Raw genomic sequence first — 17,898 nt, 5'->3', positions numbered from 1 at the left:
AATGAAATTCACATTAGTGACTTACTGGAGAGAGGGGTAGGATGGTCAGAAAAACCAGAGTTTCTAATCCTGCCTCTGACTAGCTGTGTATCTGCTTGACCCTGAACAAGACACTTTATCATTCCAGCCCTTGGTTTCCTCATTTAAATTCACATCTAGCCTCAGACTCTTACTAGCTTGTGATCTTGGGCAAATCACATTTTCAGTCAATTAGTCTTAGCACCTACTATGTGCCAGGCACTGTATTAAGCTCTGGGAATATGAAAATTGGCAAAACAACAACAAAAAAACCCTGTCCTCAAGAACCGCACAACCTAATGGGGGAAAGACAACAAGCAAATATGCACAAATTCTATACCAGAAAAACCGGGATTAAAAGAGAGAGAGCACTAGAATTTAAATTGGTTGGGGAAGGCTTCCTATAGAGATATTTTAGTTGAGACTTAAAGAAGTCAGGAAAGTAGGCAGACCTGGGGAGGGAGAGCATTCCAGGCAGAGAAGACAAAAAAGTGAAACTGGAGCTTAAAGATGAAGGGTCTTGTTTGTCTAACAGCCCGGAAGGCAGTGTCACTAGATCAAAAAGTTTGTGGAAAACAGGAAGGAGGGGGAGGGGGAGGGGGAGGAGGTTATGAAGGGTTTTGAATGCCAAACAGGATTTTGTATTTGATCCTGGTGGTCTTAGGGAGTCACTGAAGTTTCATCAGTTGGGAGATGAAAGAATCAGACCTGCACTTTAGGAAAATCACTTTAACGGTAGAAGGGAGGATAGATTGGAATGGGGAGACATTTGAAGGAGGCATACACACCAGCACGCAATTCCAACAGTCCAGGTATGAGGTGATAAGAGTGTCAGAGGAAAGAAGAGGTTGTATACCAGAGATGTTGCAAAGGTGAAATCTAAAAGCTTTGGCAACAGCTTGGATATTGGATTTAAGAGATAGATTGTGAGCCTTGAGGGACTAGGAGAATGGTATTCCTCTCTACAGTAATAGGGAACATAGGGTCTTCTGAGGTGAGATGCCTGTAGAGCCAAAGAATCCTCAATATTTCCTTTCTCTGCTATAGCTATCTTCCTTTAGCTTCTCATAGGTGTGGTGGTTTCAACCTTTGGAATCTCTCCCTCTGGTTCTGAGCAAGTTTCTTCCTCTAATACAAATTGCTTCAGACACACAATTCAAGGAAATGTGCAGACTTGGTTCACACTCTGCGCCAAAGATTGATTCAATGAAAAAATGAACTTAACTAGTTACCAGAGCTAATAGGCTGTCTTCCACACTCAGTAATTATGACATCTCTGGCAAAGGAGATTTTAAAAAAAAAAACTACAACTCTGGCTTGTTAAGATTTACTAAGTTGGGGGCAGCTAGGTTGCTCAGTGGATTGAGAGTCAGGCCCAGAGATGGGAGGTCCTGGGTTCAAATATTACCTCAGATACTTCCTAGCTGTGTGACCCCGGGCAAGTCACTTAACTCTCATTGCCTAGCCCTTACTGCTCTTCTGCCTTAGAACCAATACACAGTATTGATTCTAAGCCAGAAGGTAAAGGTTTAAAAAAAAATTACTGTCAACTTATTATCAGAAATTTCCATCTATTGCTCAATTCTAGGTCTCAAGTCCCCAGTTCTTTTACAAGCACCAAATGTAATATGCATTTTTCAGTACAAGATTGTCTGCAGAAGATCATAAAAAGATAGAAAGCTCTCATTGGAGGCCATAAATCAATGCAGGAAACAAAAAGGGACTCATAACAGCCCCAAAATGCAATCAACACACTCCTTTCCTACTTTGCTTCTGTAAACTGTGATCAACCTTTCTAATTACTAACCTGTATTAAATCACTTTGATGACGACTGCTTTGTAGTTTAGTTTGAGATCAGATCCTTTTCTAGTGAGTAAACGACAGTTCTGGACTTTGGCTGGCAGATATCCAAAGAAGTGTTTTCCTAGCCTTTTCTATTTTCCGCCTGACTGCCCCAAATTATTCCACCATCTAGTTTATCTTGTTTAATCAATCACTCTCTAAACGTTTATTAAGCGCCTACTAAGTGCCAGTTACTACTAGGCTAATCTCTGATTGTGAAAGACTGATGAAGCTGAAGAAACTGACAAAAACAACTCTGTGCATATGCGCAGATTCACCAGTAGGCTCCGCCTCTTTCCTCCACCCATGTCTCTACCTCGACGCTTCCGTACGCGCCACCGCCCCCCTTGGGGCGGGGCCAACGCGCGTGCGTCCCTGTTGTTTTCCAGAACATTCCTGACGCCCGCGCCATTCTGCGTGTCGGAATCCGTCTCGGTCGGTAGCTGTCGTTTGGAGCTCCGTCCGCTTCGGAGGCTAGTTTTGCCACGTCGTAAGCTCGTTTCCTTGGCCGAAGCGGTAAGTTAATTCTTTTTAAGTGTTCTGTAACACTTTCCCTTCTCTTCAGCTTAATCCTTTGGCCACTATGAGCTTTTCTCCTTAAGAGTGGTGGCTTCTCCAGCCAACCCTTTCCCCGGAGCCTCGGATTGTGGTCGCTGCCATCGCGGTGCACTAGCTGGCGCGCTGTCATCGCCCCAAGGTTGAGAGATTTTGTGGAAGGAAAGGCAAGGCCCAACTCCCGTTTTCCGGAGTGGGCTCCCCTTTGGGGCAAAGCCTGCGGTCGCAGGCGCCATATTGTCTTCTCCAGGTTTCGCTCGATCTCGTCAAAATGGCGGAGTGGGGGAGGGGAGCGTTGTTGACTTGGGAGCCGCCCGCGGCTGCCCCCACGCTGTGGGGGAGGGGAGAAGGACCTCACAATTAACCGCCACAGCCGGGACTTTTCTGCCCCTAAACACGGAGTAGCTCGCTCCGGGTCGTTGGCCTTTTCCTTTTCCTCCCTCCAGTGTGCCGTCGTTTCTGTAGTGAGAACTTACAAAAGAAACAGAAAATAAAGTCGATGCCCTTAGTTAAGTTCCCCTGGTGAAATAATACTTGTCAGCCAATAACTTAAGGTCACAGGGCCTCTGGTGGACAAAAGTGCTGCTAGTTTCTTGATTAAAATGAGCAAGAAAGGAAAGCTAGGCTAGGAGACGTGGCGAAAATGAGCCATTAAAACTTAAACCCTGCCAGCCCAGCGACTCTTTATTTTGAACGTCCTCGGCCTCTGGCTCCTGGAAGGTTCTATCTGATGAAATCGTTACGGTTTTCTGAAGAGGGTGAGAATGTTGAGCAGAGTAGCCGACGGTTGGCAACTTTGTCCTTTACCTCTGATTCGGTCTCTTGACTTCCTTTGAAAACCTATCTTCATGATTTAAAAGGCTCTTGGTAGTGACAAAGGTGGGCTGGGCAAGTTGTTAACACAAGATGGCTGGATGAAATCACATAGGTCATAATTAAACAAAATTTAAGGGAAGTCCCATTTTCAGAGGGCAATTCGTTTTTTGGAAGAGAAATTATTCATCTTAAAGACAAAGCAACCTGCGGGATAGTGTAGCTAGTGAAATGTATTTTAAAAGTTGAACTATACTATAGTTTCCTCTGTTTTCATTCATTACGATGTCAAAAGGATTGTTTACCTTTAGTATTATAAGGAAGTTGGGCATCAAATAATTGGTAATATCAAACCCCTTGTACTTTGAAAAATAACCAAAATAAATAATTTTTACATTAAAATGGTTTGCAAGTATGTTGTAAACTTAACATTTTTAACTCTGAATTGTAGAATGAGGTTTCAAAGAACAAAATGTTTAATAAAAAAATAATTAACAATTAAAGTTTTTAATAAGCACTTTTGGGGGGCAGCTGTGTCTCCGTGGATTGAGAGTCAGTCCTAGAGATGGGAGGTCCTAGTTTCAAATATGGCCTCAGACACTTCCTAGTTGGAGTGTCCCTGGGCAAATCACTTAACCATCATTGCCTATCCCATAACACTAAGTCTTTGAAAGAATACAAGTTTTTTTTAAGCATTTTATTAGTCAGAAAATTGAGAAATTCATTTGTACACAGTAGTTTGAAGAATGTCTTATGTGCAATTATTTTTATAAATGAATAGTTACATATTAGGAAGGTGTAGAAGACAATTTTTATTTTGTGTGGATGAAGGAGAGTTTTACTATTGGCCCTTTTCTCCTTTTGTGCCACACTTGATCTTATCAACTCCCCTCAATTTAATTACCTGGTCAATGCCACTTGATTCACCAATCAGCCTATCTTAACCCCTACCTCTGCTGACTTTCAGTCTGGCACTTCCCCTACTGCTTTTCAGACATCTTAAGTTGGATGACTAGTAAACATCTTAAACTATCGACTCCCTCCTTCATATCTTCCCATATTACAGTAGGGGACTACACCACCCTTCCAGTCCCTCATGCTCAAAATCTGGGACTCATTCTGGATTCCCCAATGTCTCTTGAACATCCTCTTATATTGATATCCAATTGTTACCAAAGCCACTCAATTTCAATTTTGCAACATCTCAAATAGGCACCCTTCTCTCCTGACTGCCATCATTCTAATAGAGTCTTATGTCACTCCTGGACTATTGACATAGCTTCCTGGTAGGTCTGCTTGCCTCTTCACACTCTTATCCATAAAGTTCAGGTTCTGGGGAGGGGGCAGCTGGGTAGTTCAGTGGATTGAGAGCCAGACCTGGAGGTGGGAGGTCCTAGGTTCAAATGTGGCCTCAGATACTTCCTAGCTGTGTGACCCTGGGCAAGTCACTTAAACCCCATTGCCCAATCCTTACTGCTGTGTTGATACACAGTGTTGATTCTAAGACCGAAGGTAAAGGTTTAAAATAATAAAGTGCAAGTCCTGTGGCTGTCACCACCTCTCCCAGTGGATAAACTCCAGTGACTTCCGATTGCCTCAGATCAAATACAGAATGCTCTTTGGGAAACTAAAGCCCTTCATGATCTATCCTACCTCCCCACCCTTCTAGTCTTAAATCTTATTCCTCCTGGCTGTTTGTCAAACAAGATTCCTTCTCTGCTTTGGGAATGCCCTCTCTCTCCTCCACCTGATTACCAACCTCTGGCTTCTTTTAAATCCCAGCTTCTACAGAAATCTTCCTCAACCTTTCTTAATTCCAGTGCTTTCCCTTCTGTTAATTATTTCCTATTCTTCATGTTAGCTTACTTTGTATATATTTGTTTGCTTGCATGTTGTCTCCCCCATTAGATTAAGAAGTCCAGGAGGACAAAGACTTATCTTTTGCTTCTTTTTGTATCCTCAGTGCTTAGCACGGTTCTTTGGCACATAATTGGCACTGTAAATTTTAAAATTAATATTATATCCATCTATATCAATATTATTTGTAACAGCACTAAAATGTTTTGAGTGCTTTTAGAGCAATTAGGTGTTTAAAGAATGATAGGGCTGAACTCAATCTAGGACTGCATAAGAAGCAATTGGCAAGTTTTTAAAGTGTTTATGTGCTGGGCATATTGCTAAGACTTCGTATATAAAGAAAAAGTAGAAAGGGTTCCTTGTTATGAAAATGTTAGTGTTTGTGGATATGAGACAATCACATTCCGATTATGTGTATAATTTTCTTTATAACTTGACGGACTTTTGAGACTAGTGTATTTTGGAAATGGGGAAGTTTTTAGTGTGCAACAGTCTTTGTAGGCACACTTTAGGGCTAAATTAAATTTTGTCTTCCCAATTAGCACAGTACTCTGCTTAGTCACCTAATTTAATTAAAGCAACATCTGCTTTTAAACAATACTCATAAAAAGTTTCCTATTACTTCAAGGATTTGTGATTTTTAAAAATAGCAATCTTGATATATACTTTCTATGTCTTAACTTTTTTCATACTTCTGATGGTATGATGCTGTCCTGGATTTAACACCCTTTCAGCCAATCTCCTCCACTTAATCTCTATGACAGGACTCTTATTTATCACACCCATCACCTTGACTTATTGATCTTCTAGCTCTCATTGTTCTGCACTCCCAGTCTTCCCCCATGGATAGCAAGCAGTTAACGTATCTGACCATATCAGTCCCCAGTTCAAAAATCTAAAGTGATAGCTTATTGCTTCTAGGATATAAATATAAAGGTTTCAGTTTGACATTTCCACATTCTGGGATCTAACTACCTTTCCAATATTAAAAAATAACCATGTAAATAAAACTTTTTGTCATATGAAGTATAACTTATGGGGAAACTTTTTTAAAATAGATGCGACATTCAAAGAGAACAAATTGCTCTGACTGGTTTGAAAAGGAAAGCTGGGATAGAAGAAAATGGAGTAGCAGTATCAGTGGTCATAAGCGAAGGAAGAGATCACATAGCAGTTCCCGGGAGAACAAGCGCTGCAAGCATAATCACTCGAAAATTTATGAACGGTAAGGAAGTAATACAGCTGAAATAGATAAATGCTTTTTTAAAATTGAAGTTTTTGTAATTTTATAACCCTCACAAGCACATTTTCTCTGCCAAGTACATTTACTTATTGGTTGAAAGGAATCTATGCATAATATTGGGGTTTGGGAGTGAGAAATGTCTAAATGACTTACTAGCATCATTCTTTTAAGGGCATCTTGAATTTTTCAGAGTAGTACAAAATTTGTGACTAAATTCTCTGTAATCTCTTTCTAGCCATTATTTGGAAGCCAGGTGTATAAATGAGAGAGATTACCGTAATCGACGCTACATCGATGAATATAGAAATGACTACTGTCAAGGATACGAAAGCGGCTATCACCATAGAGAACAGGAAAGTGGTTATTACAATCACAGTAGCAAGTCTTCTGGTAGAAGTGGAAGAAGTCATTATAAAAGAAAACACAAGAGTCACCGCAGTACTGCACACCATCGTTCACATGTGGTATGAGCAATTTTTCACTATTTTGGAAATAACTTCTCTTCTAAGCAGGAAAACTTGGATTCATGTTTGACAGTTTGGGACAGTTATGTTATAGATGAAGCAGTTTGAATTTTTAACCTGCTTAAATTTTTTTTTTAATGGCCTTGGATGAGAGATTCCTGAAATGCATATTGGTAGTTTTAGTTTTTTATAGTTGGCATTTGTTTAGCAGATTTCTTGAAGATAGTTATTAGTGACTGTCCTTCAGATTAACATCAGACATAACAGGCAGGCAGCTCAATTTAAGCTAGTTTATACAGCTAATTTAAAGATTATAAAACTCCAAATAGTTTTATGACATCGTCAGGAAATTCATTTGTTCAAAATTACTAGTTTTACCATTTCATTGTAAATATAGATTTAAAAATTTTAAGTATGCATAGCTATGTTTATATATACACACATAGTTATCAGATTGAAGAAACAAATGCTGACTGCAGTTTGAAGATCAGATATGCATGTTGTCTGTCTTGTTTAGCAGGGCATGCTTTCTGATCTTATTTTTTCTGGTATTGAAGCTGTTTTGATAATTAACTTATTGAACAGCTGACATGTTTAATCTAAAAACACTGCAAATTATATCAGCATATTGTATGCTTTTTTACAGTTCCCTCAGGAATTATTGCTACTTTTTATTTGTTTAACTGTTAAACATTCTTTAAAACTAACTAGGAAACCTTAGTTTGGCCAGAAAGGCTATTTATGTCAGACAAGCAAATCAAATGTCCTGGAATTTTACAACATTAATTTAAGGACACTAGAGACTTAAATTACGTTTCAGTACATCAATTAAATTTTTTTTAAAGGAAAAAAGATTGTATTATGTTTTGTTGCCTTGCCACTTTTAAGTATCTTATCTGAAAATCTGTTCCTTGCCATGTTTTTCTCCTGTTAACATAAACTATGTGCCCTGTGAATTTCTGGGGACTGAATTTGAAATTGCTCCTGCCAACCGTTTGTGGCCTGGCGTGTATCTGAATGCCTGAATATCTCCCCGCTGAATGAATTTCGTATTCTGCCCTGAATTCACTCGGGTTTATTGATTGGCTGGACGATCTTGGTGCGGCCCACTTGACGTTTCCAGAAGAGTCACCGAAGGAAAAGATCCAGGAGTGTAGAGGATGATGAGGAGGGTCACCTGATCTGTCAGAGTGGAGACGTACTAAGTGCAAGATGTATAGAATATTTTTCAACACTTATTAACTTTTCAGATAGCATAATCTGTTTAGACTAAGATGTCAGGGATTTGAAAGTCTTTTCTTTCTCCTTTTTTTCCTTTTGTATTCTTTTGGTGGGGGGACTGTTTTTGCTTTCCTTAGAAAATTAAATGCTTGCTATTCAGCACTTCCAAGATAGTAATGTTAGTTAATTTCAGAATGCCAAAAGATAGTTTAAAACTAATTGTTTTGATGAGTTGTCCAATAAAATAAATGTCTAGTGATAAGTAGTATTTAGGGCAATCTGCATTAATAGCATTTATCACTCATGAATAACAATAAGTGAAAAGCTACCATTTCTTGTATGAGTAAGATTTATTTCTCTTTTTTAGATGAAATTGTTGATACTTTAGGAGAAGGGGCTTTTGGAAAAGTTGTGGAATGCATCGATCATAAAGCGTAAGTGGTCTGTTTTTTTTCCCCCTCTCCTTCTCTAGTTAAATAAATGTAGGATTATTTCCCCTTATATTTATTCTTAGTGGAGAATAAAACTTGGAGTTTTATGTAATACTTTAGAATAGAGTAAAAGAGGCACTTTTTTTTAACATACTTGGCTTCCTACTGTTGATAAGCCATAGCTTGGGTTTTTGCGGATTTAAGGTCTTTCTTTTGGATGGTCTAACTTATAAACATATTTTGGGTTTGTAGAGCTTATAAAAATTACAAATTGTCCCAACAACAACCCTGGGTAGGATTAGGAGTGGTAAACTCATTCAACAGATGAAAGTAAAGTTGTTGTTTTTTTTAACCGTGGTTACATGACTAGCAGGTAGTAGGAGGAATTCTAAGCTAGGCCTACCAATCTTAACTATATTTTTCTTATAGAAAGTTAATATTTGAAGTCATTGACCATTTTTACTCTTCAATAAAACAAGTGCTACATGACAAATACATTCAGTATCTAGATTTAAATAGTCCATTTAAATCAAACTATTCCAGGTAGAGGAGGGGGAAATAGGAGGTATAAGATCTATTGCAACAAAGATGAATTTTATTACATACAAATTATAATTTAGTGGAACTTATAATTACTTTCTTTGGTTTATAGATAGGCTTCATTGTTATTACATGTAAACTAACCACCTAGTTAGTTTTTTTGTGTTAAAACTTTTAAACCATTCTTCCCAGTGGTTCTACAAACTGGCCATTAGTTTTTTGTTAGTGCAGAAGAGACTTAACATTTGAAAAACACTAGTATTTTACATTTAGGCTCTTAAGTTAGAAGAGATTTTTTTAAAGGCTTAACTATTCAACCCACATCTAAGCAAGAAATCTTATATAGCATGTTCCACTTTCAGCTAGTGCTTATTGCTAGAAATAGTTTTTATATATAGGTTATAATTGCTTTGCATTGCATTGCTCTCTTTTCTGAAGCCTCTATAAGCATGGCAGGTTTAATCAGAAATATTAACATAGAAATTTGTTTATGTACCTTCCATCTTATCTCCCACTCATCTAAATATGAGTGATTGAAACCAAAACAATAATTGTGGTTACAATTAGCCTTTTTACCAAGATGTAGAATACAGACATTAGTCCTAACAGAGAAATGCTCTGTATTAAAAACACATAAGGTAGAATTTTACCCGTAGTATAGTGAAATCTCATCATAAAATACCATACTTAAGAGCATACTAAATTTTTAAATGATAGTATATACCAATATTTGTTTAGAGCAGTGATTCCCAAAGTGGGTGCCACTGCCCCCTGGTGGATGCTGCAGTGATCCAGGGGAGTGGTGATGGCCACAGGTGCATTTATCTTTCCTATTGATTGCTATTAAAATTTAAAAAAAAATTAATTTCCAGGGGGCTAAGTAATATTTTTTTCTGGAAAGGGGGCGGTAGGCCAAAAAAGTTTGGGAACCACTGTTTTAGAGCATGGCTAAAAATCTTAACATGAATGTTGTAAGTTTCTAGTGTTATCTTTTTCATTTGTAGTGTGTGTGTGTGTGTGTGTGTGTGTGTGTGGATATCAGATATGGATATGAACCCAGGACCTCCTGTCTCCAGGCCTGGCTCTCTTACCCATTTGAGCCACCTAGCTGCCTTCTATTTCCAAACCATTCTCAAGTATTGGTGCTTTGGAGAAAAAAAGCAATGTTCTAAAATTTGCAAGTAGATATGTGTACAAAATTGATCCATAATCTTTTTAGTTTGTTTTAAAAAGATGAATAGGAAACATTTGCAAATACAAGTAGAGATTTTAAGACTTGATCCTATTTATTTTTTTCCTCCACTTCCACCATATTTTTCTATTACAACTGTGACTTGTAAATTGCATTTCTCTACAGGATAAAAGCCACCATTCTATATAGTTCTTGAGTTAAAACTCCTAGTTATGCCTTTATTTTTCCTTTTCCCTGGCTCCTCTGGAAAGATAGTGAAACAGAGAAAGACAAGTCATACATCACATTTTTTGCCACTCTTTTTAAGTTTAGTTTGTTTATGATAACCTTCTCAATTGAGACATTACATTCTGCTCTGGGATAGATATTACCCATTGTTTGGTTTTTGTACGATTCACTTGGAATAATCTTAAAAATCATTTTCTAGGTCAGTGTTGAGGGAAAAACATGTCTGTCCTTATATTTATTTAGGAATTCCTATTGCATTTATTAGTTGCAGGTGGTTAAAGAAAGCATGTCCTACCTCTGAATCACTAGATAACAAATAGTAAGCTCTCTAGGACAAATAATAGACCAATTTAGTCTTGAAAGTTCTTAGATTTCATAGCTTGTAACAGATGATTTGGACAAAGACTGGAAAAGAAAATGATGATTGGCATATTCATAAAATAGAAATGATAATAGTTTCTACCACTTTAGGACTTGAATATTACTTGGAAAAACAAAAACTTGCTTAAAAATCAACATGGATAAGTACAATGTTCTTATTGTGCTAGGACATGGAGTACACACGATTTCATGCTTCTTTCTCTTTAAGTTTATAATCTTGGGCAGCTATACACTAAATGGTATGGTATTAAATGAAAGTTCAGTGATAGTTAAGAGAGGGGAGAAATGTGGGCTAGAGAGGTAAGATAAAGTAGAAAAGGACAACTAGCTTTTGGAAAGATAGAAGAGAAAACATTCTAAATAGAGTAATAGAATAAAGAGTGACTGGAACAGCAGCGACTGTCCTGAATAGGACAGAAGAACCTTCTGGAAAGGGTGTGTGGGTGGGTATTAGAAGCAGAAAATAAGATTTGCTGGGTAGTATTAATTATAGGGAACTTCACAGGCTCTTTGATAGTGAGAGTTAATGCTGGTGGTCTAGTAAGGGAATATACATGAGGAAGGACTTTATGTTAAGAATATTTGTCTGGTAAAAAGGTATCCAGGGTTGACTAAAAATGAGGGTTTTTAAGGATAAAATTATAATCCAGGAAGTAAGTAAAGGGCCACTACTAGATTTGGGGGTGGCAGTTGCAGCACTAGGTATTAGGATTTCCAAGGAAGCCTGAGTATTAGGCTAGCCAGGAAAGTTGGTATTGAAAGAGAATTTACAAAATTTGTCATAATGGGAAGGTTTAAAGGATAAATGGGATCATGTAAAATAGTCAAGTGAGGACAAATCATTATTTAGAAAAACGTGTAAGAGTAATCTATGAGAGCAGTAAGGATGGATGCCAAATTTAAGATGGGAAATGTGCCTGCCTCAGCTTGTGGTTGGTAAAATAATAATATAATAGCTACTATTTATATGGTACTTATATGATAAGCCCTGTGCCAAGTGTTTTATAAAATATCTCATTTTGTCCTCATAAAGTGTTAGAAGAGTACTGATGGGGCGGGGGGAAGGTAGGGAGAAAGTTGAAGTATGAGAGAATAAAACAACTGAATGGTAATCCAGAGATAATAATTTTTTTATTTTAATTTAAACCCTTCTGTTCTTGGAGTCAAAAACTGTGTATTGGCTCCAAGGCAGAAGAGTGGTAAGGGTAGGCAATGGGGGTCAAGTGACTTGCCCAGGGTCCACAGCTGGGAAGTGTCTGAGGCCAGATTTGAACCCAGGACCTCCCATCTTCAGGCCTGGCTCTCAATCCACTGAGCCCACCCATTTGCCCCTTAATAATTCTTAATGATAAGCAAATGAAAGAATGATCCTAATAAAATTTTGGGTTGGAATTGGACAAGACATTCATGATATGACCAAGAAGGTACTGTAAAGAAATGACACTATAGATGAACTTGCCTAAGTAAGATATTGAGGGTGCTAAGGCAGTGACAGTGGTTGTTAACCACAGATTCTAGGACAGGAAAGTGTAAATGAGAAGGGCTAATAGATTATGTGGCATAAAGATAATTGGACTTAACTGAGAATTTTTGGGGGTTGTCATAGTGTGTACCCAAGAGAGATTGTGTGAGAGGTGGTCTTGCTTTGGGGGGGGGGGTAGTATGCCAAGCCTAGGAAAGTGGTAGAACAAAGCCTTTTGACCTATGTGTGTGCTCATGTTGGTGGATAACTGGGGGGGATTAAATGTGAGGAGCACTATGGAATTGGGAGAGATTAACATGGTACGGTAGTTTCTGGCTCACATGAAGTAATCTAGACATTTAAAACCATCTAAGAAAAGAGAAAGAATTTATAGAGGCAGTATGCAGCCGAAATATAGAGGGAACAATATAAATTGATGAATATTAAGCTATAATTTGAAGTTTTCTATATAGTGAACTTTAAAATCAATGTTACCTAAATATTTGGAATTCATTTCACCTGGAATTTTTTTAAAACTTTTTCTAGGGGAGGTAAACGTGTAGCAGTAAAAATAGTGAAAAATGTGGATAGATATTCTGAAGCAGCTCATTCAGAAATACAAGTTTTGGAACACATAAATTCAACAGACCCTAACAGCACATTGTAAGTATCCAATTCGAATTTGAGAACATTTGGTTTATCAAATAATGAAAACTACTGACCTTTTTGTAATGTATTTTTAATCTATTTTAGTCGCTGTGTTCAGATGTTGGAATGGTTTGAGCATCTTGGCCATGTTTGTATTGTATTTGAACTTCTGGGTCTTAGCACTTATGACTTCATTAAAGAAAACAGCTTTTTGCCATTTGGAATGGATCACATCAGGAAAATGGCATATCAGATATGCAAATCTGTAAATTGTAAGTGTTTTAGACTGTCTGCTTTATGTGTTTATTGAAATTTGTAAAAAGAAAACTTTGCAACAACTTCTTTTTTTATTTTCAGTTTTGCACAGTAATAAACTAACTCATACTGACCTGAAGCCTGAAAATATTTTATTTGTTCAGTCAGACTACACAGAAGAGTATAATCCCAAAATGGTGAGTCTACATTTGTATGTGAATATGCTAGAATAAATATTTTTGTCATTCTGCTCTTGTATATTTTATGTATATTTGATTTTTTTCCCCCAGAGACGTGATGAGCGTACAGTAAAAAATCCAGATATTAAAGTTGTAGACTTTGGAAGTGCAACATATGATGATGAACATCATAGTACCTTGGTTTCTACAAGACATTACAGAGCACCTGAAGTTATTTTAGGTTAGTCTTCAATTAGATGTTTCTGAGAAATTTTTATTTCCATTCTTGAAATTAAGAGTAAGAAATTAAGATTGTTCATTTGAAAAATTTTAACTGGAAATGGTTTGTACCTATGTGCATTTCATGACTTCACCGTATCTGTGTCTATATAACTTCTCTCTATAGATTCCTGAAAGCTTTTTTATAAATCTCGTTCTTTTTCTCATTTGAATATTCCCTTGTTTTTCATTAGTGATTCAAACATCTTTTTTTGCTTTGCAGCTCTAGGATGGGCTCAGCCATGTGATGTTTGGAGTATAGGATGTATTCTCATTGAGTACTATCTGGGATTCACAATATTTCCTGTAAGTAACCTGAGGAATTTTTCTTATTATTTGTCTTGTAGATAATTTCACAGGGCGTGATACCTTTTTCTACTTATGAACATTTCTTAATAGTTTCCTGACTCAATGTAAGTTTTTGGGTGAGGGAGTAAGGGGAAAGTTCCTAAGAGGTTATTAACGCTAAAGAACCTTGGAGTAGAATGAGTCTTTTCCAGGAAGCAAATCTTTATTAATTTCAATTTGAAAATGACATTTTCATTGTAAGTAAAACAGATTAAGTGAAATGAAAATTTTATTTTAAGCAGGGTTGGATGTTGGGTGTTTTTTATAAAACCATTATACAACTATCTAAATTTATTGTAATGTGTGAGCTGTTAATATACTGTGGAGTTAAATCCAATTTTCAATTTTATATCCTTTTTGAATTGGAGCAGTCTGATACATAAATTATTTTATACATGTCTGAGGAGGGGGGAGGGGACTGGGACTATAATATTTATTTTCTTAACAGATAATGATGTGAGCTTTGGTCACTGAATATTAGTATTCTTTTTGGTTACTTCATATAAGTTTCTTCTCGTGTCAAACCTGATATTTTTGATCATTTCAGACACATGACAGTAAGGAACATTTGGCAATGATGGAAAGGATTTTAGGACCTTTACCCAAACATATGATTCAGAAAACCAGGTATGTGTAATGACTCACATTTTATAAATGGCACTTGACTCTTGACTGTATGGTTCTTTGTTCCCCATAGAGGAAAGTATTACTATCTTAAGAAGATTGAGGTTGAGCCAGGTTTTCTGGCTCCCATTCAAACATTCTTATACATATTTGTAAATATTCTATCATTCTAAAGGGGCCGAACCTAGAGATGGGAGGTCCTGGGTTCAAATTTGGCCTCCTATACTTTCTAGCCATGTGACCATGGACAAGCCACTTAATCCCCATTGCCTTACTGTTGTTCTGCTTTGGAACCAATCCATAGTATTGATTCTAAGACAAAAGATAAATCTCGAAAATAGCACTTACTTGCCAAAGTCCTGGACTAGTCAACCCTGTCCCTCAGTTAACTAACTAGTAGTTATAAAAGTCAACATCCCCAATTATATCTCTATTGAACCATGTGATCGATCTTTGTCAAAAGTTCCTCAGAATTGTCCTGGATCATTGCATTGCTGCTAGTAGAAGTCCCGTTAATTTTTGTGGCTTATATCTCTTGAAAGATTACTGTGATTAAATAAGTTCTGTATGGTGTTCTCATATTTGGTCAAAGATTAATTCAGAGGTTCTACTTTATTTCAGGGTACAAAAATATTTCCGTCATTATCAATTAGATTGGGACGAGCACAGTTCTGCTGGTAGATATGTTTCACGGCGTTGCAAACCCCTAAAGGTAAGGTATTAAATGTTGCCCTTCCGTATTTAAGATAAATAACCTTCCACAAGTAGAGCAAACACTATTTGCAAAATATAATCTCTTGATTTGGTTTCAGGAATTTATGCATTCTCAAGATGCTGACCATGAGCTTCTCTTTGACCTCATCCAGAAAATGTTAGAGTATGATCCATCCAAAAGAATTACTCTCACAGAAGCCTTGAAACATCCTTTCTTTTTCTCTCTGAAGAAAGAAAATATATGACCTGTGTTCAGTCACTATTTGTACAGCTCTCCAAAGGAGATTATATAGACTGTGTCAGTCAAAACAATTTTTAAGTATTAAATTATTTTGTACAGTTAGCTTTGTAAAATTCTTAATTTTTGTATCACTGCCATGTTTATTTTGTTTGAACAGTTTGGTTTATTGTTAAGTATCTAAATAAATTTATGAAAATATTTTAAATTGTTTGCCAAGATGGTTTTCTAAACACAACTTTTTAAAGTGCTTACATTTATCTTGGAAAGTTGAAATTTCATTCTCCCAGTTAAAAAGTTTGGTGTGTCCTTGTCCCCATTGTCTCTCCCCACAAACAAAACACTACAACACTTATCTAAGGGTTATTAGTGTGCTACATTTTTGTAATTTGGGGTATAGAATTTAGCTTTGCTTCCTTTTAGATTGAAGCAGATTATTCATGCCAGGATCATGATACCAACTCGGTAACAGCAAGTAATTTCCCCGTTTTTGTTCGGAGGAGCAAAACTCTAGGATAAGTTTTGTCTTTGAATTTCACATGGTTATCTCACAATAGACAAGAAAATGTAATTCATTCACACAAGGCAGCTAGATGGCTCAGTGGATAGAGCTGGGCCTGGAGAATGGGAGATCTGGGGTTCAAATTGGCCTCAAGACACTTTCTAGCTATGTAACCCACTCTTCTGCCTTGGAATGGATACTTAGTATCGATTCTAAAACAGAAGGTAAGGGTTTTTAAATGTTTTGATTACAAATTAATGTGAAATGTTTAATTTTGATGCTCATTCACATTATCAAAACTAGAACACAAAACCCAAATCATTAAATTTTATTCTCCTTAATGCCCTTATAAATGCTCCCTTCCCCCCCCCCCCAAAAGGAAAAGAGGTTCTGGTGCTAACAAATATGGGAGGGGACCCAAGTAGGGCAGTTCTCAGTTTTCTATCTCCCCACTTTTCCCCATCCAGCTCTGAACTATAATTCATTTGATTAAAATTCCACAAGCAGCTCCTTTGGGTGAAATTTCTGACTACCATGTTTTGGGCAATAGACAAATTGAAGATCATCTACATGATAAGCAGAGGTGGGTGGTAGGGCAGCTATCACATCTTCCAATTTATTTGAAGGATGGTGTGAGCCCTAGCAATGAATGGAAGTGGCTACAAAAGCAAATTTTTGGTTTGGTACAGGAAAAACTACTAGATCCAAATTGTCTAGGGCATCCAGCCTTCGAATTACCTGGAGGTGTTGGGGGGGGGGGGGGGCTTGTAACAGTGGCTAAATGACCGCAGTTTTTGCTAAGATTTGGAAACCCTTTGAGGCCCAGAGATACCTTAAATTTTGTGAGTGAAAAATTAGTGCTGTGATGCAAAGGGAAACAGCCTTTGTCTAAGGAATTAAACTAATGGGTTTAAGTTACCCATGGGGGAAGGGTCTTGGTTGAGAAGATGGGCTGTCATTGACATGTCCTTTTGGACAAATTTGTGTTAATAAAGGGGGTAGATGAGGTGATTAGAACCAACTAGTTCTAGTGGGTTCTCCCAAATCGGGACAGTTGGGCCCTTCTGAGTGGCTAAACTCTGCTGATTCCTCAACTAAAATGCAATCATCTTCCCATGAATGAATTCCCTGCATGCAACCTGTAAGTTACTTTTTGTTGAACCACAGAATTAGGTACAACTGAATAGAGCTGCTGACTGAAAACAAAGCCAGTAAAACTTGCTATTGGCCCCACTGAGATGGTTCTGCAACCTTGTTTGGCCTTGCTCAGCACTCGAGGGGAAGCCATGCAGAGTCCCCATTAGTAGTTAAAAGTTAAATGTTTTAATCACTCCGTGGAAAGGTCAGAAAGGACACAATCCGTTCTGGCCTTGTTAGGGACAGTCGTGCCCCTCTTGATTTTTTTCATCAGAAACTATTCTTGAAATTTTCCAAGTGGGCATTATGTGAGCTTCCTGAAGATGGTCCAGTTCCAAATTCCAGGTCTTAAAATTGCTGTAAAAATTAAATGCCACTGTTACTCAGTGGAGTTGACAAAAGATGTCTGTCCAAGTAGTCAAACTTTGGAATAGATGGTCGTGATCATGGAGGAACTGTTTTGCTTTGGGGGGCTGCGAGGAAGGAGTATAGGGAAAGAAATGTGCTAGCTCATGGGAGTAGAAATCCTCAACTGTTTAACCAAAAGGTGGCTTTGGCTGCATTTTTGTGATCTTGTTATCTTGGCAATCATGGACAAAAGTTCAGCTTTTAAAACCAAAGGGCAAAAGAACCCAAAATTTCTTTCAGGTTTTCTCATTTGGGGTAGCTGATATGCCTTACTCCACAACAATTACTGAGGCTCTTCACATTCAGGGACGAATTTAC

General features: G+C 37.5%; 1 protein-coding gene across 2 annotated transcripts; it reads left to right on the top strand.

Moving 5' to 3' along the window:
* Positions 1–2,287: 2,287 nt before the first annotated feature.
* On the top strand, positions 2,288–15,741 carry CLK1 (CDC like kinase 1). Of its 2 annotated transcripts, XM_044670633.1 has the most exons (13): positions 2,288–2,377; positions 6,145–6,311; positions 6,565–6,793; positions 7,917–8,007; positions 8,382–8,448; positions 12,795–12,911; positions 13,002–13,168; positions 13,254–13,348; positions 13,442–13,571; positions 13,833–13,915; positions 14,505–14,584; positions 15,203–15,293; positions 15,394–15,741. In XM_044670633.1, exons 2-13 carry the CDS (start codon positions 6,145–6,147, stop codon positions 15,538–15,540), a joined length of 1,464 nt encoding a protein of 487 aa, XP_044526568.1. In that variant the 5' UTR covers positions 2,288–2,377; the 3' UTR covers positions 15,541–15,741. The 2 variants fall into 2 exon arrangements, with proteins under 2 accessions (XP_044526568.1, XP_044526569.1); XM_044670634.1 differs by lacking the exons at positions 2,288–2,377; positions 6,145–6,311; positions 7,917–8,007 and having other exon boundaries at positions 6,772–6,793.
* Positions 15,742–17,898: the final 2,157 nt, after the last annotated feature.

This window comes from Gracilinanus agilis, chromosome 3 (assembly GCF_016433145.1).
Source record: "Gracilinanus agilis isolate LMUSP501 chromosome 3, AgileGrace, whole genome shotgun sequence".
Lineage (NCBI taxonomy): Eukaryota > Metazoa > Chordata > Mammalia > Didelphimorphia > Didelphidae > Gracilinanus > Gracilinanus agilis.
Note: the sequence above shows the minus strand (reverse complement) of the source record. Positions and strands in the feature narration are given on the sequence as shown.